The following is a 25,880-nucleotide window of genomic DNA, read 5'->3' as shown; positions in this document are numbered from 1 at the left end:
ATCTGGGGCCCCGCATCCCAACCCCCATCTTTACTGAGGTCTCATCACCTCCCGAGACACCTCAGGGTCCTCGCTGCACAGGGCGTCTTCTTTCCCGTTCCCAGTCTATCTCCCCTCTGTGTCCGGGCCCTCAAAGCCACATCCCTACCCTTGCTCCTCGGGCCCCCTGGCATTGTCTCAGTGGGCCCAGAGCTGAGGCCTTCAGGAAGCCACTGCCTCCCAGCAAGAGAAAAGGTAGGGGTGACTGGGAGGGGGAGGGGCTACAAATCAACATTTCAACAAATTATTCCATCGCATGAGTAATAATAATAATGCTTACCTTTGGAGGTGCTTTACGACCTCTCCACCCCTTAAGTGCTCCCAGAATTTCCTCCCCCCGCCCCCATCCTTTTTCATCCTGCACACCCTTCCCGGGTGATCTCACCCGGTCCCGGAGCTGCAGCTCTGCTGCGGCTCCCAAGCCCTCCCTGCAGCCTGGCTGCTCTCAGGACATTATCACCCGTGTCCTAAAATGAACACACATTACCCTGAACTCAAGCAGACCCGGGAACCCCCGGCTCGTCCCTTTCCTCTCTGCCAAGCCTTTAGTCAGTCACTTACAGAGTCAGACTAGGTCCCAAATAGCTCTTGACTCCCCCCGTCCCCCCAATTCCACAGCGTGAATTCACCCCTTGTCTGAATGCCATCTCTCCACGGTTCCCCTGTTTTGCAACTCTCACCGCGCCAATTACTCACACACCAAAGTGACGGGAACGTGAGTCTGCCCAGCTTGTCCTCGGGTGGACTGTCTTCAGTAGTGTGATGGTTAAGTTTATGTGTCAACTTGGCTAGGCCACGGTACCCAGCTGTTTGGTCAAACATTATTCCAGATGTTTCTGCGAAAGTATTTTTTTTTAGATGAGATTAACATTGAAATAAACAGTAGACTCTGAGTGAAGCAGATGACCTGCCATAATGTCGGTGGGCCGCATCCACTCAGGTGAAGGCCTGAATAGCAAAAAGACTGACTTTAATAAAGAGGGAGTTTGGCAAGCAGACGGCCTCTGGGCTCGGACTGCAACTCCTCCCGGTCTCCAGACTGCCAGCCCCACCCTGCAGGTTGTGGACCTGTCAGCCTTCGGAATAGGAATAGCGTGGACCAATTCCCCTCTCTTTGTGTGTACACACACACACACACACACACACACACACACACACACGGGGGATCCCCTATTGGTTCTGTTTCCTGGGAGCTCTTCCTCAATTTCAAGATAAAAATCTGAAATCCTTAGTCAGCCCACATGACTCTTCAGCCAACTTAGCTCACCTAGCGCCTCAGTTACAAATTGGAAAAAGCCACCGCCTCTGGGGAGATGCGGTTCTGGCCAAGGCCCACGGCTTGGTGGGTGGAGCCTGGGTGAGCGTTCCCTCTTAGTTTGGTGCACAACCTGGACAACCGCACGGGGCGGCCTTGCTTCCTGCCGGCCCACTGCCTGCGGCTCCAGTCTTCTAGTCCCTTGCCCCTCCTGGCCCCACACCCCAAGTGCCCTCAGCGCCTAGACGCTCCTGAGCTCCGTTGCCATTTTGCTTCTGCGCATCCCGTCGCTGCTGCCGTGGGCTCCTCCTCGCGCCCCGACCCCCAGTTTCCCTGGCATGGCCTCCTCGGGCAGGCTGTGCGGTCCTCCGCTCGGTCAGCCCCCCCGCCCCCCCGCCTAGGTGCTGTCGGCCTTCTTTCTCTGACCCTCTTGCCAAGGGATTGCTCGGCTAGCTTGGGGATCCCCGAAGCCCTTTAACTTTGATCCGCCGGGACGGGCACTAGTAGGTGCTCAGCGTGTTCCCCGAACCAGTGGGTGAGTGAATGAATGACGGGCGGGGCGCCGGCTCGCGGTACGCTGCAGGAGGCGCCCCCTCGGAGCGCGTGCCTCCCTCTCCCGGCGGGGCCGCCAGCGGCGGGAGGGGGCCCGGCCAGGGCCGCAGGGGGGCCGGGGGGCGGCGGGGCCGCGGCAATGGGGGGGCCGGGGGGCGGGGAGCGCCCTTGGGGGTGGGCGCGGCACCCCCTCGGCTCAGCCCGGGTCTCCAGGCGCGGAAGCCGCCGGGCCGGCCGGAGCGCGCGGAGGGAAGGCGGCCCGGGTCCGGGAGGAGCCTCCCCCGCCGGGCCGCGGGAACTGGCTGCGCGGGGGGGTCCCGCCGCGCGCGCGTCCGGAAGCGGGAAGAGGGGGCCGGCCTCGCCCCGCGCCCGGGTCCCCGCGGGACGCCCACCCCCGCGGGCACCTCCCCGCCCCGACGCGCGGCCCCGCCCCGGCTCCCGGATCGGACTCCCGGGTCCCTTCCTGCGTCTTTCCCCTCTTTCCTCTGGGCCTTGGTACGCCCCAGGGGACAGATGTCTTGGGATCTTTAACATTTGGGATGCTGCAAATGCCGAAGTTAAATGAAATACCTCCGGGGAGGGGAGGCCGGGAGGAGTCGCGGGGGGAGGAGAGCTGGCCTGGACGAGCAGGTCCCGAGGCTGCGAGGCGCGCGCGGGGGGCGCGGGGGCAGGCGGGCGGCGAGGGATCTCCATGGGACAGGTAAGGGGGAGCGCCGGGGCGCGACGCGGGAGTCGGGGGGATCGAGCCCCTAACCCACAGTCTTCCGCCTTAGAGGAGGGGGCCCTGCGGGGAATGGGGGGAATTTGCCGGGGGGTGGGAATTCCGAGTTCCTACCGAAAATGCATGTTTCCGTCTCCTCGACCTTTCTCCTCCGACCTTCCCCACGCCTGTGGATCCCCTGGCAGGTTCCGGGAAGGCAGACAAAAGGAGCCGAGTCTCGGGCCGCCTGGACGCGGAGGGCGCGGTGGGGGAGGGGAGCAGGGTGGACCGGACAAAGGGGCTTTTTGAGGAGAGCCTAGAGGTCTGATTCCAGGGCGCATTCCAGGCCGTCGTGGAGTCCCCTGTCCCAGCCCGCTCCACCATCGCTCGCTGGAGGCGAGCACCTTTCCCACTGGGAAGGGAGGAGAGGGGAAAGAAAACAGTTTGAGGAACCATCTCCCGCCCCCCTTGCCTGGAGGGTCCCGGGATATTTCCCTCCTTTCTCTTTTCACTGTTTTGGCTCGAGCAGCGGACGATTGGCTCCTTAATTGTTTAAGTGAAATTGTAGGAGCGCCTGAGACTCTTCTTTGCTGGGTGCTGGTTGGGGCGTCAGGTCGGGCCCTTGCTTTGACTTCCGATCTCATGTATCACAGGAAACTTAAAGGAGGAACTTAAAAAAAATAATGGAGAGTGGATGGATGCAGGAGGTGCAAGAGTTTTCTGATTCAGGACTTTTCCTTAGGAGATGAAAACCCTAAAGAGATGCAATTTTTTCCCTTCTTTCAAAGATCAGATTCCAAGTGTGTGGGGAAACCCCACTTCCTCACCAATGATGCTGTGGGGTTGGGGTTCGGGGCACTGGCTGGGAGCAGGGCGCTGAACCCCACGTTCTCAGCAGGCCTCTGGAATGCCCACTCTGGATACTTTGAATTGAACGGCATGGCAGCCAGGGAGATCCATGGCCTTGGGGGTCTTGGGAGAGTTGGTTGGCTGGCCCCACTCCAAGCCTCAGATCCCGCTGGGCTGGGAAATGCTGCGTGTGAATTTGAGGGAGCGAGGGGCCTTTGAGGATTCCAGAGGATCAACGCGGAGACTGGTCGGTCCTCTGTCCTTCTCTCCCTGAGCTCAGAGATGGGGGTGGTTACCTGAGGGCGGGATTCTTAACTGGGTCCATGGGCACCCAAGCATCTGTGGATAGCATTCAGAGGGTCGTGTACTCGGATGGGAAGGGTTTATTTTTCACTAACCTTTACTGAAATTTAGCATTGCCTTGTAAACCATTGGTAGTACCTGTGATTTGCCATTAATAGACCCCACAGAGGGTTTCATATCACAGTGCAGTTGTGATAGCTGTCTTGAAACCTGGTTTACCGTCGGTCATGAAACATCGTTTACCATTGTTATTGCTACGGAACTGCCCACTACTAGATCCTGTTTAATGTTAATAAAGAAACATATATAGATTACTATGTTTTACTGTTTTTAGAACTGTATTTAATATTAATCCATTATCTTAGTGATTCTCTTCATCTTAGTTTATGCATTAAAAAATATGCTATGAGTTGATTCTAGAAACTTCCATCACTCCCTCCCCCCCCCGGAGCTGGGGGATGGGCAAGGTGGAGGCTGGGTGGCAGCTTCAGGGTCAACTCCTCTGTTTGTTGTGGGAAGACTGTGACAAACCTGTAGGGGGGAAGGGAAGGGCTGCGGCCTCTTTGGGAGACCCAGAGTAGGCCCCCCAGCACAGGGGGGCTGTCCCCTGTTGGGGCCCCTCAGCTTCAGCCTAGGTAAAGAAGGGGGTGGTCATCCTGGAGGGCTCAGGGCTCACATTGTTTGGACAGAGGGTGTGCACAGGAATGTGAGGGGAGATGGGTGTGTGTGCAGGGGGAGTGGGGAGACTGCCTGTGTTGGTGACACAGCTCCACAGAAGGTGGTTGGGGGGGGTGACCTCCTCTGTCATCCCTGCCCTGGGGGCTGGGACTGGGGCTGGGGAGATGGTCTTTGGGGCTGGGGAGGTAGACTTTGGGGCTGGAGAGGTGGTCTTGAAGCTCGGGATGTGGTCTAGGGGCTGGGGATTAGGTCTTTGGGGCTGGGGTGGTGGTCTTCCGGCTGGGGACATGGTCTTGGGGCTGGCTAGGTGGTCTTTGGGGCTGGGGAGGTGGTATTTGGGGCTGGGGAGTTGGTTTTGGGGGCTGGGGAGGTGGTCTTGGGGTTGGGGGGTTGGTCTTTGTGACCAGGGAGTTGGTCTTTGGGGCTGGGGAGGTGGTAGTGGCGCTGGGGGTTTGGTCTTTGGGGCTGGGGAGATGGTCTTTGGGGCTGTGGAGGTGGTCTTTGGGGCTGTGGAGGTGGTCTCTGGGGCTGGGGAGGTGGTTTTGGGTCTGGGGAGATGGTCTTTGGGGCTGGGGAGGTGGACTAGTGGCTTGGGAGGTGGTCTAGGAGTTGGGGAGGTGGTCAACGGGCTGGGGAGGTGGAGTAGGGGCTGGGGAGGTGGTCTTGGGGCTGCGGAGGTGGTCTAGGGGCTGGGGAGGTGGTCTTTGGGGCTGGGGAGATGGTCTAGGCACTGGGGAGGTGGTTCTTGCAGCTGGGGAGGTGGTTCTTGCAGCTGGGGAGGTGGTGTTTGGGGCTGGGGAGGTGGTCTAGGGGCTTGGGAGGTGGTCTTGGGGCTGGGGAGATGGTCTCGGGGCTGGGGAGGTGGTCTTGGGGCTGGGGAAGTGGTTGTGGGGCTGGAGGGTTGGTCTTGGGGCTGGGGAGGTGGTCTAGGGGTTGGGGAAGTGGATTAGGGGCTCGGGAGGTGGTGTAGGGGTTGGGGAGGTGGTCTAGGGGCTGGCGAGTTGGTGTAGGGACTGGGGAGGTGGTCTAGGGGCTGGGGAGGTTGTCTAGGTGCTGGGGAGGGCGTCTAAGGGCTGGGGAGGTGGTCTTCGGGTCTCGGGAGGTGGTCTAGAGGCTGGGGAGGTGGACTCGGGGCTGCGGAGGTGGTCTTCTGGCTGGGGATGTGGTCTTGGGCCTGGGGAAGTGGTCTTTGGGGCTGGGGAGGTGGTCTTGGGGCTCGGGGGTTGGTCTTTGGGACTGGGGAGTTGGTCTTTTGGATGGGGAGGTGGTCTTTGGTGTTGGAAAGGTGATCTTTACGGCTGGGGAGGTTGTCTAGGGGAAGGGGAGGTGAACTAGGGGCTGGGGAGGTGGTCTAGGGGCTGGGGAAGTGGTCTTGAGGCTGGAGTGGTGGTCTTGGGGCTGTGGAGGTGGTCTATGGGCTCGGGAGGTGGTCTTGGGCCTGGGGAGGTGCTCCTGGGGCTGTGGAGGTGGTCAAGGGGCTGAGGAGGTGGTCTTGGAGCTGGGAGTGGGTCTAGGGGCTGGGGAGGTGGTCTTGAAGCTGGGGAGGTGGTCTTTGGCGATGGGGAGGTCGACTAGGGACTGAGGAGGTGGTCTTTGTGGCTGCGGAGGTGGACTTCTGGCTGCAGAGGTGGTCTTTGGGGCTGGGGTGGTGGTCTTTTGGGCCGGAGAGGTGGTCTACGGGCTGTGGAGTTGATCTTTGGGGTGGGGAGGTGGTCTAGGTGTGGGGAGTTGGTCTAGGGGCTCGGGAGGTAGTCTTCGAGCTGGGGATTTGTCTAGGGGCTGGGGAGGTGGTCTACGGGCTTGGGAGGTAGTCTTGGGGCTGAGGAAGTGGTCTAGGGGCTGGGGAGGTGGTCTTTGGTGTGGGGAGGTGTTCTAGGGACTGGAGAGGTGGTCTAGGGCCTGGGGCAGTGCTCCTGGGGTTGGGGAGGTGACCTTTGGGACTGGTGAGGTGGTATTCTGGCTGGGGAGGTGGTGTTTTGGGTTGGGGAAGTGGTCAAAGGGCTGGAGAGGTGGACTAGGGGCTGGGGAGGTGGTCTTTGGGCTGAGGACGTGGTCTTGGGGCTGGGGAGGTGGTCTAGGGGTGGGGGAGGTGGTCTAGGGGCTGGGGAGGTGGTCTTTGGGGATGGACATGTGGTCTAGGGGCTGGGGAGTTGCTCTTAGGGCTGGCGTGGTGGTCTAGTGGCTGGGGAGGTGGTCTAGGGGCTGGGGAGTTGGTCTTTGTGGTGGTGTTCCAGCTGGGGGCGGGGTCTTGGGGCTGACTAGGTGGTTTTTGAGGCTCGGGAGGTGGTCTAGGGGCTGTGGAGGTGGTCTTGGGGGCTGGGGAGGTGGTCTAGGGGCTGGGGAGGTGGTCTAGGGGCTGGGGAGGTGGTCTTGGGGGCTGGGGAGGTGGTCTAGGGGCTGTGGAGGTGGACTAGGGGCTGGGGAGGTGGTCTAGGGGCAGGGGCGGTGGTCTAGGGGCTGGGGAGGAGGTCTTCGGGGCTGGGCAGGTGGTCTAGGGGCTGGGGTCGTGGTCCTTGGGGCTGGGGAGGTGGTCTTGGGGCTTGGGATGTGGTCTAGGGGCTGGAGAGTTGGTCTTTGGGACTGGGAAGGTTGTCTTCCACTTGGGGATGTGGTATTGGGGCTGTGGATGTTTTCTTTGGGGCTGGGGAGTTGGTCTTTGGGGCTGGGGAAGTGGTCCTGGGGCTGAGGGGTGGTCTTTGGGGCTGTGGAGGTGGTCTTTGGTGCTGGGTAGGTGGTTTAGGGGCTGGGGAGGTGGTCTTTAGGGATGGGTCTAAGGGCTGGGGAGGTGTTTTAGGAGCTTGGGAGACGTTCTAGGGGCTGGGGTGGTGGTTTTTCGGGCTGGGGAGGAGGTCTTTGGGGCTGGGGAGGTGGTGTAGGGGTTGGGGACATGGTCTTTGGGGCTGGGAAGGTGGGCTAGGGGCTGGGGAGGTGGGCTAGGGGCTGGGGAGTTGTTCTTGGGGCTGGCGAGGTGGTCCAGTGGCTGGGGAGGTGGTCTAGGGGCTGTGGATGAGGTCTTTGGGGCTGGAGAGGTGGTCTTTGGGGCTGGGGAGGTGGTCTAGGCGCTGAGGAGGTGGTCTTGAAGCTGGAGAGGTGGTCTTTGGTGATGGGAAGGTCGACTAGGGACTGAGGAGGTGCTCTTTGGGGCAGGGGAGGTGGACTAAGGGCTGAGTATGTGGTCTTGGGGCTTGGGAGGTGGTCTAGGGGGTGGGGAGGTAGTCATTGGGGCTGGGGAGGTGACCTTTGGGGCTGGGGTTGTGGTCTTTGGGGCTGGGGAGGTGGACTAGGGGCTGGGGAGGTGGTCTTTGGGGCTGGTCTTTGGGGCTGGGGAGGTGGTCTTGGGGCTCGGCATGTGGTCCAGGGGCTGGGGAGGTGGTATTTAGGGCTGGGGAAGTGGTCTTTGGGGCTGGGGATGTGGTCTTGGGGCTGGGGAGGTGGTCTTTGGGGCTGGGGAGGTGGTTTAGGGGCTAGGGAGAGAGTCTAGGGGCTGGGGAGGTGGTCTTTGGGGCTGGAGAGGTGGTCTTTGGGGCTGGGGAGGTGGTCTAGGCGCTGGGGAGGTGGTCTTGGGGCTCGGCATGTTGTCTAGGGGCTGGGGAGGTGGTATATAGGGCTGGGGAGGTGGTCGCGGGGCTAGGGACATGGTCTAGGGCCTGGGGAGGTGCTCTTGTGGCTGGGGAGGTGGTCTAGGGCCTGGAGAGGTGGTCTTGTGGCTGGGGTGGTGGTCTTTGGGGCTGGAGTGGTGCTATAGGGACTGGAGAGGCGGTCTAGGGGCTGGGGAGGTGGTCTAGGGGCTGGGGAGGTAGTCTTTGGCACTAGGTATTTGGTCTTGGGGATGGGGAGGTGGTCTAGGGTCTGGAGAGGTGGTCTAGGGGTTCGGGAGGTGGTCTTGGAGCTGGGATTGGTCTAGGGGATGAGGAGGTTGTCTACGGGCTCGAGAGGTGGTCTTGGGGCTGGGGAGGTGGTCTAGGGTCTGGCGCGGTCGTCTTGGTGTTGGGGGAGTGGAGCTATTGGAGACTCGTGAGTGCTGGGATCCCAAGGTGAGGGGCGTGGTGAGAAAAGCAGGTGGCGTTAAGCCTTGAGGGGTCTCCTTCGTGTGCAGCGCTGTCTGTCTTCTTGCCTCCTGTGATGGGTCACAGTGTCTTTGGCCCTTGCTTCCACCAATGAAATAGAGTGAATTCCAAACTGTTGGTTTTCCTTGAAGGTCAGTGGCGTGGAGACCCAGAGGCTCATTTCTTGTAGGGAACAAGTTCCATTTTGGTCTCTGGCCCCTGGTGGTTGGGGACTGAGCTTAGACCCCGGTGTCCCAGTGGCCCTCCTGTGGACTAGGGAGAGGACTGGGGTCCAGGTCAATGCGCCATGGGCCCTGTGGAGGGATGGTTGTAAAGATAAACAGGGAGGTGGCGGCCATGATGATTCTGGAGGGAAATGTCTGTGATCAGAACAGCCTGGCCTGCTGTGGGACCCCAGAGCCACCCCGTGTGGAGTTCCGGGGTCACGGCCTGGCCCGGAGTTTCTAATCTCATCTGGCCTTGGCCCCGCTTCAGCGTCTGGGGAGCAGGGACCCTCCTTGTCAGCATGTAGGTTTCTCGCCGGTGGTCCCCACGCGCCGGGGTCTTCGCCTGCTCTGGGCGCTGCGCGGAGCCGGAATCTGGGGGGGCGGGCGGCTCAGCACAGGGCAGGGGGGCCCTTGAGGCCGCGAAGGCCTGATCCCTGCAGCCTTCTTCTGGGGTTCCTCCGTGGGGAGCCCCTTTCTCCCGCCTGTGCGGCCCCCGGAAGTGCAGAGGCCCGGGCTGCCTGTGGGGCAGGCTTTGCTCTGGGAAGGGCTTGCTCACCGCTCCTCCCTCTGACTCAAGTTGGAACAAGTAACCTGGCTCCCCTGGCCGGGCAGCCTGGGAGGGACACAGGCGGGACCAGGGGAGGGACAGCCACCGGCCATCGGCGTGGGGAGCGGAAGTGGGTCAGAGAGCACGGGGCGGCCTGGGACACCCTGAGGAGACATGCCAGGCCCCTCGGTCCCCTGACTTGGGACCAGGGGGCATTTCCCGGACTCCTGGACTGAGCTGGAAGCAGGTGAGGGTGGGGCAGCTGGAGCGGGTCTTTGGGGCGAGGGCAAGCCGGCCTAGGGGTGGGGGGCCCAGCAGTGGCCGTCAGCCACAGGGCACAGGGGTGATGGGGGTGCTGGTGGGCTCGGATGAGGACCCGGCACTGTAGTTCCCAGGCCTCAGTTTCCACGGGAGCGGGGAAGGCTGGGACGAGAGCGTCCCAGGGCCTCCCTTTGGGGCCACATTTGTGACGGGAGAGGGTCCCAGTGGCTCAGCCCGAGGGCAAGTGCACGGCGCTCCCCTTCCTCCCCTTTTGTCCTCCTCTGCATTTTCCTGGGGGTTTGCGTTCGTTTGCTTGTTCTCCGTTCTTTTTCTCTGTTCGGGGTGGACGGATAGGGCTTGCCACCTGGGGCTGTGGGTCTGGAGGGCAGGGAGGGTTCCCATGCGGAGAGGCGGGGATATTCCCAGAACTGCCTGTATCTGAAAGCCATGCCTTCAACACCCACGGGAGCCTGCGGGCCCTGGGACAGGGTCCCCGAAGCCGGAGGGCCGCCTCCGGGGGGGCAGATGAGCGGGCCGCACACGTGTGGGTCCTTCCTGCTCAACCTGGCGCTATCCAGATTCAGTATGGGGACTGGCCAGGGCCCCGGGTACCGTCCAGTTTTCACTGTGCCTGTGAGGACGGGAGGCCCAGCCAGGTGAGGTGAGGTGAGCTCCCCTAAGATCACATAGGTGTTGGCAGGATCCAGGCTGGAATCTGGGGCTTCCAACCTCCGGTCCGTGCTCTCCGCCCTACTTGGAGCAGGCCTGCCCCCGACCCTGGCCAGAGGGAGGAAGGGGCTGAGGGGGCCGTTCTGCCGGGCCACCCCTCGGTCCCCGCAATTCCTGCTCACTCTGCAACAGGCAACAACATGAGAAGCAGGGCTGAGTTGTCAGAGCTTCCCAAGGCAACTCCTTAATGGTTAATAATTAATTAGTAAGTGTGAGTAATTGATGGCTTCCCTCCCACATCACCCCCTCCCTCGTCCAAGCAGACGTGCTAGGACGGCCTTGCTTCCTTGCTCTGGCAGGGCCCTGCCCCTGGCTGCTGGGGAGGCCCACAGGCTGCCCAGGGCTCTGCAGCGGGCGGTGGGGGAGCTGCCTGCCGTCTGTCCCGCTCCATCTCCAGGAGGGATGAGGGTTTGGGAGGGTGAACCAGGCAGAGCTAACTCACGCCAAGTACCCTGGTCTCGGTTCCCAGAACGTGTGGCCAGGCTCTCTCCTTGGCATCTTCGCAAAGGCCCCATATAAACTTTAAAAAAAAAAAAAAAAATCCTACCCTCCACTCTCTAGACTTTCTTGGAGAACTGAAACTCCAAAGTGCAGGTACCTATTGTTTTCAGGGCGAGGTTTTTAACTGAGGCCCAAGGTGCTCTGATAGGCTGTGCTGTTTCTGTAGGTCTGTAAAGCTGTCCATGGGCAGAGAGGTGCTCCTGGGGCCTGGCCGTCAGCGGTCCCTCCTCCAGGGGCCTGGCTGCGGGCTCAGCTTGTCTCCCACTGGCTGAGGAGCCGCCCCCCCCATCCAGCAGTGGTGCCCTGAGGAGAAGCAGGAGAAGCTCCAGACAGGCACTCCGGAGGACTTTTGGACTGTTGCTCAATGGCTGACTCAGGGAGGAGGTGGCTGGGCTTTCCTTCCAGGCCGCCTGCCCGGGCCCCGCCCGCGCTCCCCACCCTGGCTCCAGCCAGCCGCCGCCAGGCCCCGGCCAGCTGGGACCCTGAGCAGGGGTGCAGACTTGGCGAGGAGAGAGGGGGCGCCAGCGGGTGCGGCCGGGGTGACTGCTGCCGGCAGACGCACACCTGGAACTCTACCTGAGCTGCACACGTGCGCCCAGCCCGGGCAAGCAGAGTGGCCGTGGTCTCCTTCCCATCTTGGGGCAGCTTCGGCTCTGGTCACCCCTCCAGCCCCGGCAGCACGCGCCCAACACACATGCACGTGCGCGCTGCCTCGCTCCCGGCTGTGGGGTGTGAGGTCCGGGCCCCCTCCCCTTCGAGGGGCCTCCCAGGCATAGCTGGTGGCCCGGGAGTTGGCTCACGGCTTTGGGCACCTGCCCTCGGGTGGACCGCCTGGTGTAGACAGACAGCAGGCAGCCTGGGCTGTGGGCCTCGGGACAGGGCCTGGCTGAGTGCCCGGTGCCCTCACCCATGGGGGCGGCGGGATGGGTCTCGGGCTGAGGACCGTCAACCGTGCCTCCCTCCTGGCACCGACGTTTCCCCTCCCTCCTCTCCTTCCCTTCCTCCTTGACTTGTCCTCCCACCTTTTTCTTGTTCCCTCCTTTCCATCCTCTCTCTTTGCTCCTGTCCTCATGGGCTTTCTCCCCAGTGTCGTGGTCTCTGTGGCCACCACTGCTGTCACCCCTTGGGCTCGGAGGCCTCTCTGGGAAGGAGGCGGCAGGGGCCCAGGCTGGGCCCAGGGCAGGTGCGCTGGAGAGGCCCACAGAGCCTTCTGTCCGCAGCGCCCCTAGCACTGACACCCCCATCCCAGACTCACTCCCCCGGAAGCATGGGCCTCACGCCACATCTCCCACCCTCACCCACCTGACTCAACAGCTCTGTTTGGAGGCAAGGGGGTTTACATGTATCATTTTTTGTTCTTTTAAAAGCTGGGGAAACTCCAGGCCACCTGCACATCCTGGCCCAGGCTGGGAAGGGTGTCGGCCCCTCCTCCTCTGTGCCCCCTCCTCCCAGAAGTCCACCATGGAAAGCAAGGATGAGGTCAGCGACACCGACAGCGGCATCATCCTGCAGTCTGGTGAGGGCTTCAGGCGCCCCCGACCCCACCAACTCCTCGAGTCCCAGGCTCCAGGCCCGGCCAGGCTGAGGGGCCCAAGGCGGGGGCGGCGGGGAGGCCACTGTGCGGGGAAGGGGGGTGCAGACCCTGGAAGGGCTGAGAGTTTTCCTCCCTGGGTGGGAGGGGGGGCTCTGGCCTGGAGTGTCAATCCTATCTGAACAGCTACCTGCCGTGTTCAGCTCTGGCCCCATGATCCCTAAGAAGCTGAAAACTCATCTGGTTCGCGGGAAGGGGCCGTGGCTCAGGTTGGCCACAGCCGATGGGCCCAGTCGGGTCTGGTTGGACAGAGAGAGAAGAGGCGCATGCAGTGTGTGTGTGTGTGTAGGTGTGTGTATGTGTGTGAGTGTGTGTATGTGTGTGTCTATATGTGTGTGTATGTATGTGTGTCTATGTGTGTGAGTGTATGCGTGTGTATATGTGTGCACGTGTGAGTGTGTATGTGTGAGTGTGTATGTATGAGTGTGTATGTGTATGTGTGTGTGTGTGCGTGTATGTGTGTGTATGTATGTGTGTCTATATGTGTGTGTGAGTGTATGTGTGTGTATATGTGTATGCATGTGTATGTGTGTGTGTGTGTGTGTGTGAGAGAGGGGTGGGGGAGCAGACAAGGAAGAAGGCACCTGCCACGGGTGGCGGCTGGGAAGGGAAGGGTGGGAAGGAACGGGCTCTGACCACAGCCTGGCCCTCACCGCACACGGCCAAGGGGCCGCCCGTCCCTCCGAGCCATAACGGTGCCGTTGGGCCGCCGGGGTACACGCCGCCTTTTGGGTGTGACACGGCCTGCTGTGGCGGCCGGCCCGCAGCCTGGTCAGGCGTGAGGCCGCCTGAGCGCGCGTGTGCGCCGTCAGCCCCGGGGGCGTCCCGTGGCGCCCGGGACAGGCTCCCCTGAGCGCGCGCCCCTGCCCCGCCGCAGGCCCCGACAGCCCGGTGGCCCCCGCGAAGGAGCTGACCCACGCGGTGCGCAAGCAGCAGAGGGCCCTGGAGGCGCGGCTGGAGGCCTGCCTGGAGGAGCTGAGGAGGATCTGCCTGCGGGAAGCGGTGAGGCTGGGCCCCCCGCCGCGCAAGCACGGGCTTAACCCCGGGGGCTGGAGCCGCGTGCTGGGCTGTCGGTGCCGAGGAGTGGGAGGCCCGGTCCTGAGAAAGTTCTGGGGGTCAGACGGGGCACCGGATGGCACAGCAAGGGGACAGCTCTTCCCCGCAGGGCCCAGGCATATGGCTGGGCAGAGGAGGGGCCGCAGGGGACCGAGTGGATGGAGGCGCCTGCGGGGACCATAGCCAGGCCAGGGCAGATTCCCGGACGAGGGACAGCCCTGGACGCTGGGACGCGCGGAGATGGGCAGAGGCCTCTGGGGAAGGGCGGCACAGGTCACCCAGGGCCCGCCGGATGGGCTGTTCCTGCTCGGCCAAGGGCTGGATGCGTGGAGAGCGGCTTGGCACGAACTTGCTTCCCCCGCAGGAGCTGACGGGCATCTTGCCTGCAGAGTACCCCTTCAGACTGGGGGAGAAGGCCCCCAAGGTCCGCCGCAGGATCGGAGCCGCTTACAAACTGGACGAGTGGGCCTTGCACAGAGAGGTGAGGTGCTGCAGGGCGCCGTCCCTGCTCCCCGAGGCTGGCGGCTGTGGTCCCCAGGCCTTGCTTCCCCTCTGCAGGGGTCTCTGCTCTAGCATCACACAGCTCAGGCCGCTTGGCTCTGCGTGGACAAGGGGCACCCGCCTACGTGTAGCCCACGTGGCCTCAGGGAGGGCTGGGACCTCAAGGGAGGACATGGGGTTCAGTCCTCTGAGGACAGAAGGCCAGCCAAGAGCGCAGCCGGCCCGGAGAGGCAGTGGCCTGTGCGGACGGGTCGCTCTGGCTCCTGGGGCCGTCCTCCCCTTTCTCAGCACAGGAGGAGGGCCGTGGGGTGGCTTGGACCCTCGGGTCCCTCCCCGTGGTGTGACGGGTGGCTCGTCTGCCCGGCCCTTTGGGGTGGGAGGGAAGCGTCCACCTCAGTCCCTCCCCGCTTGGCTCGGGGTCAGGCTGCTGGGTGGGTCCTGGGCCAGCTGCTCGGAGGCCTGGGCCCTGGACGCCGCCGTCTGCTGGGGGTCTGGGCCGTTCCGGTGTCGCTCACTGCGTCCTCCCCCAGGACCCACTGAGCAGCCTGGAGAGGGAGCTGGCCCTGCAGCTGCAGATCGCCGAGGCCGCGCGGCGCCTGTGCCGGGAGGGGAACCTGGGCCGCCAGGCGCGCCGGCAGCGGAAGCAGGCGGTGCAGCAGGAAGAGAAGAAGCTGCGGGACCTGCAGCGCTGCCTGGGGGAGTGGCAGCGAGGCAACGGGGCCCCTCCCGCCCTGGCCCCAGGCCCAGGTGAGCAGCGGCGGTCCCAGACCCATCCGGCTGGTCCCAGACCCGTCCCGACCCATCCCGGTGGTCGTCGGGGGAAACCTGCTTCCCCGGTCCGCCCCACCCCATCTTGACCTGTGGCAACCCCACAAGCCTCAGCCCAGTCATCACCCTCCCCTGAGACCCTCCCCATTTCCTTAGAAAACAACCCACTCCTCCCTCGAAATCCACGCCCTGCAGGAGACCTCCCGGACAGGAGGCACCCCCAGGCTGACCTCAGCTTATCTCAAGGGCTTGTCCAGCCCTCTGATCCCAGGCCCACAGGGCAGGTGGTCCCGTGAGCACGGCCGAGGGCCCACATTCTGTGCATATCTGCTCGCTGAACGGCTGCAGGGCCCATGGCTGCCGGTGGATGCTCTGGTGGAAGTGCATACCCACCGTCCCTGAAGTACCTAGAACCGCCCAGTCAGGACTGGGGCCCCCGCGCTCTGTTCTCTAGTTACTGTGCCTCTCAGTCTAGTCCCTGAGCCCGGGGTCCAGCGCCCGCTGACTGTGCGGCAGTGAGTCGTCCAGGCCCAGGCATCAGTGGACATCATGCGTCCAGGCCGGTTCCTCTTCCAGCAAGTGGTTCTGGGCCCTCGCGTGTGGCTTCTTCATTCTCCCGACCCGAGCCCAACCTGTCAGGTCAGTCCTTGGAGGCCTCCCTTCCGTTCCGGCGCCAGGGCATTGGGCTCGCCCTCCCCCAGGCCTCTCCTGGGTCCCAGGCCTCCCGTGCGTGTGAGGGAGCTGGCACAGGGAGTTGGGCCCTGGGCTGAACTGGATCTGGGGCCTCCACCTGCGCTCCCCAGCTCCCACCCCTGCCCCTCAGGTCAGCTTTGTGCCAAGGCCGCCTCCTGCCCCGGTTGGGCACGTGGCCTCTAATTTAGGGTGAGTCCAGATGCCTCCCAGGTCCCCCCCAGCAGCCAGGAGTGGAGGACGAGGGAGGAGATGCCTCCACGCGACAGCTGGCCCGGTAACCCCGGGCGACGGGGAGACCCAGGCAGGACGGCCGACCGGCTCTGGTGGAGAGGGGCCTCCGTCCTCCCTGTGTTCCTGACAGCGCCCAGGACGCGACCTCCCCTTGACAGGCAGCTGCTGGCTTGGGCACGGAAGCCCCCGAGGGCTCGTTGCTGTCCTGGTGGCAGCGGCCCGGGGGGCTGTGCCCCGTCTGTGTGTCCCAGACCCTCCTGTGTCCCGTCTGGCCGCACACCGCCCTGTGGGCTCCTCTGACCACAGGCCTGCGGTGTGGGGTGGTGGACGGTGTAGGGCTGTGGCTCTGCTACTATCATTGCGACGATGAGGCTGCTTGTTGGGAGTGGGGAGCAGGCCAGGACACGCCTGGGGCTTGGCCAACCATCCGCGGGAGGGGGCACTTAGTCCAGGGGAAATAGAGCTGTGGGGAAGGGGCCTGGCCATGCGACTGCCTCCACCCTCCTGATCAGAGAGGCAGCTTTGCTCTCCACCTGCAGCCCTGGCCTGACCAGGCCGAGGTCCTGGGTCTAGTGTCCTGTTTCAATGAGGCCTGAGGTCCTGGGTCTAGTGTCCTGTCCTGACCAGGCCGAGGTCCTGGGTCTAATGTCCTGTCCTGACCAGGCCGAGGCCCTGGGTCTAGTGCCCTGTGTCGATGAGGCCTGAGGTCCTGGTTGCAATGTCTTCTCCTGGGAGCCCAGGAGGAGGTGGTTCTAGACAGGTAATTCCTGCTCTTGGCCATCTGCCCAGCTGGGCTCGCCCTGAAAGCAGGAAGTAGAGAGGGATTAATAATTAACTAGCAATAAAGATGTATGAAAAAATAATTAGTAGCTGAAAGGTGTTTTGAATTAAAGAGGAAAAAAAAAAAAGCAAACAGACTAACCCAAAAAAAGTTAGAGAAATCCACCCACCCTCTTGGTCTCCGCAGGAAGGTCACTCCATTTGGAACCTAATTATACCAGGTGGCAGCCATTAGCTCGTCCTCTGCAGGTGGCGGGAGCGGTCAGCTGCGGGACTAATCGACCCCAGGGAGCCTGATGAGAAAGGCCCCCCAGCACCGAGCTGACGTAACAGGTGCTCAGGACGCATTTGTTGATTAGCGGCGCCCGTGCTGGCAACGCTGGTAGGAATTCTTCCCTGATGAAACGTTCCAGATCTGTGCTGTCCCATGTGGCAGGCACTCACTGCATGGGACTGTTGAGCAGTTGGATTGTGACCCGTGCGGCTGAGGAACTAAAATTTTAATTTAATTTAAAATAGCCACATACAGCTAGTGGCCGCTGCACGGGACGGCGCAGCCTCTGAGGATGCCCAGCGTTTGTACGGCCGCTGCCTGGGGTGTCCTCCTGCCGCTGCTGCGCCGAGGGCAGGGCTATGGGGCAGCGTGGCCAAGACAGCAAGCAGCGCTCATGAACCACCTGTGATTAAACAGCCGGGGGTGACGGCTGTCTTCCCAGACCGTATATTCAAACCCAAAACACATGACTATACCTAGCCCCCGACCCCGGCATCCCTGGACCGTGACAGTAACAGTCCCACAATTTCTTCAAGTTGACATTTGTGAAAAATAAACATCTCGGTTCCCCGGGTTTTTATAAAAGATCAGAGGCTGGGAACCAGCATTAGGTAAGAGCATGTCTCCCCAGTTGAACCTTAAAGCACGGGCTGGTGTGAGCTGAGCGAAGCCCGGGCTGCTCCGTGGGCAGCCGACCCTGCATGGTTTACAAACTGCTCTGTGTAAAGGTTCTGTCTCATTTAAATGGAGGAGCAAACGTTGATAAACTTCTGTAAAGGTCCAGGGAGTAAATGTTTTAGGCTCGTGGGCCATGTGGCCTCCGTCATCACTACTCAGCTTGGCCATCGTATCATGAAAGCAGCCAGACGTTACGTAAACAAACCCACAGTTGTGTTTCAATACAACTTTATTTATAAAAGCAGCCAGAAAAAAAAAATTTTTTTAAGGGACTTCGCTGGTGGTCCAGCGGTTAAGACTCTGTGCTTCCACTGCAGGGGGCACGGGTCAGGGAACTAAGATCCCGCATGCCTCGCGGTGTGGCCAAAAATAAAAACAAAGCAGCCCGTTAACTGGATTTGCCCCACAGGCCTGCCACCAGCCAGTCCCTGTTATAGAGGATTTTCAGATGGCTGGAAACGGAATCTACTTTTCTTAGAATTTTCTGGTTAATGACCTCTGCATGAAAGGCCAGCTAACAGGAGAGCCCATAAATGGTGGTGGTGAAGGGCCAGACTCTGGTCAGACGGTCTGGGTGTGAATCTGACTCAAGCACCTTCCGGCGGTTTGACCTAAGCTATGTTATCAGCTCCTCCAAGCCTCTGTGTCCTGAGCTGCTACAGGGAGATGGTCATCTTACCGTACACGGTTGTTATGAGGATCACGTGAATTCACATATATAAGGCACTCAGAAAAGCCCAAGAGAAATAATTAGCTATTGTCAGTTTGCCCTCACCCGTGTTCTCAAATGTAGCTGAAAATGCTTTGTGAGTCCCATCCAGGCCATGTTAGGTGTAGACCGAGTAGCTGAAGTTTCAGTGCTTTCAGGACAATGGTAAATTTGAGTCCTCTGTCTTCCTGGGTCCAGACTGCTACCCATGCAGAAGGGCCACCCTCCGTGTCCTTAGGTGGCTGTCCCGTCACCAGGGAAGGACCTTCCTGACCCAGACGGCCGGACTCTCACTTGAACTGTGAGAGCCCACGACCCCATAGCTGCAGTCCCCACTCTCACTGGTAATGCAGGGGTTCTTAGATTTGCGGGTGCTTGAGTTGAGCTGTATTTACGGTATCAGAAGACTACACAACAGTTAGCAAAAATCTCTTTACCCCGGGGGCCTTCCAAAATGACTTTCTGCCTTCCCCTCCACTGCCTGGAAACCCCGCCAGACGAAGGCCTGGCTTTTTTTTTTTTTTTAATAGATGGGGAAACGGAGGCCCAGAGCATTGAAATGGCTTATTCGAGGTTACAAAGCTAATGGCAGAGCCAGGATTAAAATGGAGTTTCCTGTCTCCTCACTCCTATTTACTGACTTTTATTTTCTCCTTCCAAGTGATAAATTCACACCTAGCACAGTACTGAACACATGGTTGGTATCTCCCGATAAGGGATGCTGTCAGGAAGGGGGCGGGGCAGCTGCTCAGCACTGCTGATGCCCCAGATCTGCGGGGGGATTTCTTCACCTCCTCCTCTCTCCTTTGGCCTCCCCAGAGCTCGGCGCCTCAGATGACAGCTCCCTGTTGGACGGGCTGCTCCGTGAGGAAGGTGAGAGGGCGGTTTAGGGGCTGTTGTGAGTGCTGGGCTCCTGCACGAGAACTCGGGGCTTGGGCGGCATTGGCTGTGAGTTCTCAGTGAGCTAAAGGAGGCGGGAGCCGGGCTGGGCTCAGCGTCCGCTCCGCCTGTTCGCCCTGTGCGTGGGTGAGAGGGGGGATGTGCTGACGCTTTGCCGGTCCAGGTGCTCGGTCATCGTGACCGGGAGGGGAAGGGGAATCCAGCAGAGCCTTGGGCCCCAGGCCTCCCTGCCTGTGCCTGGGACTTAGCCTTTACGTCAATACGCACCCGTCAGAGCCTCAGCCATCCGGCCACGGTCATTGCCCTTTGTGAAAACAGGGTAGCACTGAGGGAGAAAACAAAAGTCCGTAGATTGAGAACCCTGGTGACAAACCCTAACGATGCTGAGGGGTCAAGGTGGGCCAAGAGGGTGGTGAGGTCCTGCCCAGGGGAGGGCCCAGGCCAGTAAGGAAACAGCACACGTGGGCACAGCGTGAGAGGAAAAATAGGGAAACAGGAGGTTAGCTGCAGACATGGCATCAGGAGTAAAGGTTAGAAAGGGGAGTCATGTGAGCCAAGAGAGGCAATCTGGGGAGGCTTCCTGTAGGAGGCAGGTATAAAATGGAGCTGTAAGGAGTAAGTCTGAAAGGAGAATAAAGTGTTTAGAAGCATCTGGACCCAGAGCCATGGCCTGGCACTGCCGGACTGACAGCCACGGGAGGGCGGGCCAGGCACAGGCCACGGAGGTTCTGGTTGGGCTGGTTCCCACACCACTGCCCTCCTGGGCTTCCTTTACCTGCAGAGGCATCTCAAGTGCCAAAACCTCCCCCAGATGCGCCTTCCCGGCCTCTCCCGCCCCAAACCCTCGAGGGGCTGCAGCCAGCAGGCCTTGACACGGGGGGCCTGGAGCGGGCCCCCATCCAGAACAGCCCCTGGAAGGAGACAAGCCTGGACCACCCCTACGAGAAGCCCAGGAAGTCTTCCGAGCCCGGAAGCGAGTCCAGGTCAGGCGGGGGGAAGGGAGGGCCAGGAGCAGGTGGGATCGGGGCGGGGGTGCACAGTGCAGGAGACCCCCATCCTGCGTGTGATGGTGGGAGGCATGAGTCCGTCCCTCCGCACACCGGAGCCCCTGGATGGAGGCATTCCTGCTGCTGACCTGTCTCCAATCCCTCCAATCTCCAGCAGCCCGGCCAGCACCCCACAGGATGGGCCCAGCGACTCCAGCCCTGCCTCCTGCTACGTGGTCCCCGTCCGCAACGTTGCCGGGCAGCGGCAGGGCCGCATCAGTGCCCCAGCCACCCCTGAGATGCAGGGCAGGAGGGGCCAGTCACAGCCCCTGAGGTAAGAGACAGGCCACCCCAGTGATGCAGGGGGCGAGACCCACCATTGAGAACTTACCTTCAGAGGGTGATGGCTTCCAGGATTATGTGGGACACCCGTGGGTGACACATGGCTTGTGCAGTGGCTTCTCCTTGGGATCTTTTCTTAAGCACCTCTCAATAGAGGCTGAGCCCCAACCAGCAAAGCCAAGGGCGAGTCACTTGTGAAGCAAGGTGTTTTCTTCCAAAGACTCCGGTTTTGTCTCTTTGCACAACCAGATTCCACTTTGCTTCCCGTCTCTGCAGACTCTCCTGCGAGAGCAGGAGTGTATCTTAGAAGATACTTTTGCAGTTGTCTGTGATCGTTTTATTATTAGTCTCTTGACGATGGACGGGTCACGTTTTCAACTGACGTACAGTTGATTCTCATTACTTGGGTAGTTACGTCCTGTGAAGTGCAAACGCTGAACCACTGCTCCCGGGGACACACAGGGTTACAACTTCTGGTCACAACGTGTCTGTAAACTGATCCATACGTAACCTTGTTTTATGGGGTCTCTGTTTAAAGACACCTTATCTAATACGTACCATCGACTCATTAACACTGAACTCGGGGCCAACAGCCCTAGATCTCACGCCTGAACGAAGCTCATCTAACACGTTATTTTCTCCGTAAATCACGTCCCAGCTTCCTTGAGCTCAGGACACCAGGTGGCCCTGCAGCATCAACTTTGGGGCCATTTTAAATACTGAAATCACCAACAAAACGCACAAAAAATATGAAAAGCGTGATACTAAATAGACTGCGGGAATAGCATGAGAGCTGAACCCAGAACTCAGAGCCTCGGCTGGGAAAGCCTGCTGGGCAACTCAGAATTTTCACCACCCTGCGTGTGTCCACACGTGACCACGAAAGCGCCGGGAGTGTTGATTTTGAGGCTACAAATCAATTTGAGCAGTCGGTGAATCTGCACAAACAGAACGCATGAATAATGAGAATCCAGTAAATGCTCCTTTCCAAGTTCCCTGCTGTTTGGTGCTCGTTTCAGTGACCGAGTTACGACAGGCAGCGTCGGCCACACCGTCCGACAGCCCAGGGCACCCTCAGGACATTGCTGGGTTCTTCCGTCAGGTTAACTTTGCTTCTGGGCAGCGCTGGGCTGGAGTCCAGAAATGCATCTTATAGTTTACATACTGGGGGGCCTTTTTACACACAGGGCCTTTGCGCAGATTAGTGAAAGGCGCCCCCGCTGGACGGACAGGCCTGCTCCCGGGGTGCTGGCAGAGGGAGGCTGGATTCCAGCCCCGCTGGCTGTCCGGAGCTAGTGCCCTGGGGAGGGCCACCTGCATGCGGCCACCCAGTCCTAGCCGGCTGGGGCTGCCATATAGAGCAGCGCAGCTGGACACAAACCACCGCCTCCAGACTGGGAGGCGGCAAGTCCAGGATGCAGGTGCCCCAGGGCGGTTTCTCCTGAGGCCTCTGCCCTTGGCTGTAGAGGGGCCTGCCCTCTCCTCTCTTCACTGGTAGTCCCTCGGGGTGGGCCACATACCAGCTTCACGCCTTCACCTCAGACGCTTGACGGTGTCCGCCTGTTCAAATTGTGTGGATGAAATGCCGCTGGATGCCTCGCACCTGAGATGGCTGAGAACAGGAGGCAGCTGTGGGTGGCCTCCGTGACCCAAACCCCAGCGTGCAGTGGAGCAGTGGTGTGGGGTGCAGGAGGGGCGTGTAGGGCGAGCCGGGCCAGGAGGCTGTGGGCACGTGGGGAGGCATGGCCGAGGCCGTGCACGCGCGATGCCTTCCCCGCCGCCCAGGCAGGGCTGGCTCAGAGGCCCCTCTTCTCTCCATAGGACCGACCCCTTCCGCGCGGGCCCCGACGGCAGGGGTCGCAGCGCCCTCCCGCGCCGCCGCCCCACTTACTACACGGTGACTGCACCCGCTCCCGTGCCGTGCCCCGCCTGCCACTCGTGCTCCGAGGACAGCGGTTCCGACGCCTCCAGCCTGTCGCACCCGACGCCGCCCGGCAGCAGCAGCCCCGACATCTCCTTCCTGCGGCCACTGTCCCCGCCCGCGCCGCCCCGCCCGCGCGTGCCCCGCGGCCCCCGACTCCGGCCTCCCCCCGCCTGCCTGAGGGCCGCGCGCTACCTGGTGCTGGCTGAGGGCCGCCCGCCGCCCGGCCAGTGGGGCGAGTGGGGCCCGGGCCGCGGCGAGGACGCCGCCGCCCCGCGCTGGCAGCGCCCACCTTCCGCCCACGGCCGCGTGGTCCGGACGCCCTCTTTGCGCGACAGCCCCGCGGGCCGCGGGTTCAGCAAGGCGGCCGTGTCCGAGGAGCTCAAGTCGTGGCACGAGCGGGCCCGGCTCCGGAGCTCACGCCCCCACTCGCTGGACCGCCAGGGGGCTTTCCGCGTGCGCAGCCTGCCGCCTGGCGCCGAGAGCTTCGCGCGCACACAGGTACGCGCACGGGTCCGGCCCTCCCAGGTCCCGCGATCCGGCGCTGGGGCGCAGGCGCACAGCCTGCAGTCCGGTGGCCGGGCAGCTTTCAGCTCGGAGGAATAGGCCCCAGAGCATTTCCTCGCGGCTCTGGAAGGCCCGCAGGAAGACTCCCCTGGGGGCCTCCTGAGTTCGCCTGCACGTTTAGCTCTAGAGCGCGCGTCCACGTGCGCCAGTGGAGGTGACCCTCCCAGACACCTAAGACCTTTTTTCCTAATGGCTCCACCGATGATCTACAAAACAGATAGGCCTCTATTTATAACCATAAGGCCAATCCACATCACCCCCCAGTCTCCCGACTTGAGTGCCCAGGACGGAGGGAGAGTCTGGCGGTGTGTATGCAGGAGCCATAACCTGGGACTGCCTGTCAGCCAGCTACTGCGCCCCACTCCCCTCCCGCCACCCAGCTGAGAAGCAGGGTGACTGATGGCTAAGGGCGCAGGCCCCGGTTCAAGTCTCAGCCCTGCCAGCACTGGGCAGGTTTATTAACTCCTCTGATCCTCTGTCACTCTCTCTGTAAAATGGGAGTCTTAAAGGACCCGTCACAGAGGGGCAGTAAGAACTTGAAATGAGTTAATATGTGTGAAATGATTAGAGCAATGCATAGTAAGTACTAATACGTGGTGTTATTATCACCTGGGGCCCCCCGAGGTCAGGGACCGAGTTGGTGGGCAGCATATAGGTGGAGCACCCCGACATGAGGTAGCATGGCCACTCTTGATTTCTGTGCCCAGCTTTTTCTTTCTGGAAGAGGGGGACGGTGCATGAGGTTTTTTTTTTTTTTTTTTTTTTGGCTGCGTGGCATGTGGGATCTTAGTTTCCCGACCAGGGATCGGACCCATGCCCCCTGCACTGGGAGCGCTGAGTCTTAACCACTGGACTGCCAGGGAAGTGCTGAGTGAGCCTTTCTTTATTGCTCCCTGGGAAGGGGGGCTCTGCAGGGGGTGTGCTCCAGGAGCCCGTAACAGGCTGCTGCTTTGAGACCCAAGATTCTGGCCGGGCCCAGCTGCACCTCCCTCCCCTGCCCCCAGTTCTCTGGGCTGCAGCTGGCATCCTGGGCCTGGCAGCACCCTGGCCGCAGTCCCAGGCCGCACCCTCCAGCTGATGTGCCTTTCCATGCCTGCGAGCTTGGACCTGTCCTTGGCCCGGGCCCAGCCCATCCCAACCTGCCAGACGGGGAGGGTGATGAGAAGTGAGCTGGGGGGGGATGGGGTGGGGGTGGAGCAAAGGTCAGGGTGCCTGTCACACCCCAAAGAAAGCTGGAGTGGAAATGGACGAGGGCACAGAGAGCCTGCTGCAGAGGCAAGGGCTGAGTGGCTGGGCCGGTGCTGCCACTGGTCAGCGTCCTTAAGGGACAAGGATGGTGTGGCCGGGCTTGCTGTCCTGATGTCTCTACCTGCTTTGCTCACCCACCTCTCCTTTCCCCCTGGCCTGGGCAGGTGCCCACCGTGTGTGTGCTCCGGAGATCGCCTGAGGGGGCCCCCGTGCAAGTGTTTGTACCTGAGAATGGAGAGATCATCAGCCAGGTGTGACCCTGGGCTCCAGACACCGTGGCCGGCAGGCCGAAGAGACTGCTTCCCAGCGGGGCTGGGGCTGAGACCGCCCACCCTTGAAGCCCTCTTCGGCTCTCCTCCCCCATCGCAGGTCGATGACCTGGAGCTGAGACTATTTTTTTTTTTTTTTTTTACCAGTTTTTGTTCAGAAGCTCTGGCCTATGGATTTATATTTGTGGTTTGTCCCCAAGATCCCTGTAATATGACAATGCTTTATTCCCCAGAGACAGGCCTACCGGACTCGAGGCCTTGCCTCTGACTAACAGCATCTGTCTCCGTGTGCAAGACGTGTGGCAGGGGACGCATCCCCAGAGAACAGCCCCTGGCCCTCCTGCCCCACTGCTGCTGGGGGCTGCACCTCCCTCCCCCATTTCCCAGCTCTCAGGCCGTAGGGGTGCCCGGGCTGGGGGCGAGTCGTCCCCTCTATGATGTGCTCTGTGATGCCCGCACCGAGAGCTAGGTTAAAGGTCAGTGTGTCCTGGCGGAGTCTCTTCCTGGGCTCTGCTCTTTTCCTGACCCCATGACTTCCTTGTAGGGGCCCCTGTCACTGTGTGCGCCCTTGTCCTGAGGCTCCCAGCATCGACCCAGACCCTGGAGCCTTGGGTTGGAGGCCTCTCCAGATTGGAGCATCAGTAGGCCCTGGCCGGGAGCTGACCACCTTCTCTGGGCCTCTTGAGGGCTTGCAGGCCACCGCCCGCGCCCCCCCCCCCCCCGCCACTGCCCCACTTCCTCTGATGCCTTTTCATCGTCGTCATCCTAAAAACCAGCGCTTTACACGTGCTTCTGGAAGGGCGCCCCCTGTGGCGCGTTCCCAGGGCTGGGGGTGTCATTGCTCCTTCCCGCACTTGGCTGTGCTTCTGCCCTGAGACCGGATTTCCTTGAAGGAGGGCAAGTCCTTGTTTTTACAGACATTGGGATACCCGCCTTGCAGGGTGTTAATGAATCAGCCTAGTGCTGAGACTTGAGACCCGGAAGCTGGCCGTGCTAGGACCGTCCGTGGTCCTGGGCTCTCATCCTTGGGCCTTTGCTGCCGGGTCAGATCCCCAAATAGGGGTCCTGCTCCCAGGAGAGAGCCGCTGAGCTGAGGCTGGGAGGTTTGGACGCACCAAGCACTGACCTTGCCCACATGGCATCCTCTGTCTGTAGGACGGGGGCTACACAGACAGCTCGAGGCTCTAAGAACGTTGAGGCCTGACCCGGACGAGGCACAGTTCTCCCGCTGCCCGGGGCAGGGCGGCCCGGCCGAGGGGTCGGGAGGAGGGAGGGGCCTGAGGGGAAGCCTGCATCCCTGTGCTCCCGGCCCGCAGCATCCTGGCTCTGGGTGCGCCTGCCCCGTCGTGTTGACTTTGGGCGCTCTTCCGTTGCGGTGGGTGTCTGAGCGCGTTGCCCTTGAGCACAGCCTCTGCCCCCTGCCGCCCCGGGTCCTCGCGGAGTGCGCCCTCCACGCCCGCGAGTCCTTTGCGTTGACTTACTGGTCCTGTGTGATGCCTGGTGCACCTGAGAAGTGGCTGTGTCCTCGGCTGCGGGGCTGGAGCGGTGGGGTTTCCGTGCCAGATACTCCAATAAAGTCTGTCTTTGTGAGGCGGAGCTGGTGAGGAAGGTTCTTTTGTGCTGAATTTCGTGAGCAGAGGATCTGGCCAGGTCCCTGGGGGGCGGGGGGTGGGGTAGGG

General features: G+C 61.5%; 1 protein-coding gene across 1 annotated transcript; it reads left to right on the top strand.

Annotated features, from left to right (window-relative positions):
* The first annotated feature begins 9,268 nt into the window (after nt 1-9,268).
* INAVA (innate immunity activator) lies at nt 9,269-25,777 on the top strand. Its single transcript, XM_089906210.1, has 10 exons — nt 9,269-9,443; nt 12,055-12,203; nt 13,156-13,280; nt 13,699-13,815; nt 14,366-14,582; nt 18,788-18,841; nt 19,650-19,851; nt 20,030-20,188; nt 22,018-22,618; nt 24,097-25,777. Exons 2-10 carry the CDS (start codon nt 12,149-12,151, stop codon nt 24,187-24,189), a joined length of 1,623 nt encoding a protein of 540 aa, XP_089762336.1. The 5' UTR covers nt 9,269-9,443; nt 12,055-12,148; the 3' UTR covers nt 24,190-25,777.
* Nucleotides 25,778-25,880: the final 103 nt, after the last annotated feature.

The sequence above is a fragment of the Delphinapterus leucas genome, chromosome 1, assembly GCF_059928025.1.
Source record: "Delphinapterus leucas isolate spDelLeu-1000000601 "Yukka" chromosome 1, BTC_Dleu_Yukka2, whole genome shotgun sequence".
Taxonomy (NCBI): Eukaryota; Metazoa; Chordata; class Mammalia; order Artiodactyla; family Monodontidae; genus Delphinapterus; species Delphinapterus leucas.
This window is presented reverse-complemented; position numbering and strand designations above follow the sequence as displayed.

Coding starts and splice junctions, on each gene's coding strand:
- INAVA (XM_089906210.1), top strand. CDS start 12,149: ATGGAAAGCAAGGATGAGGTCAGCGACACCGACAGCGGCATCATCCTG. Junction 19,852..20,029: donor GAGCCCGGAAGCGAGTCCAG/GTCAGGCGGGGG, acceptor TCCAATCTCCAG/CAGCCCGGCCAGCACCCCAC. Junction 20,189..22,017: donor GGCCAGTCACAGCCCCTGAG/GTAAGAGACAGG, acceptor TTCTCTCCATAG/GACCGACCCCTTCCGCGCGG.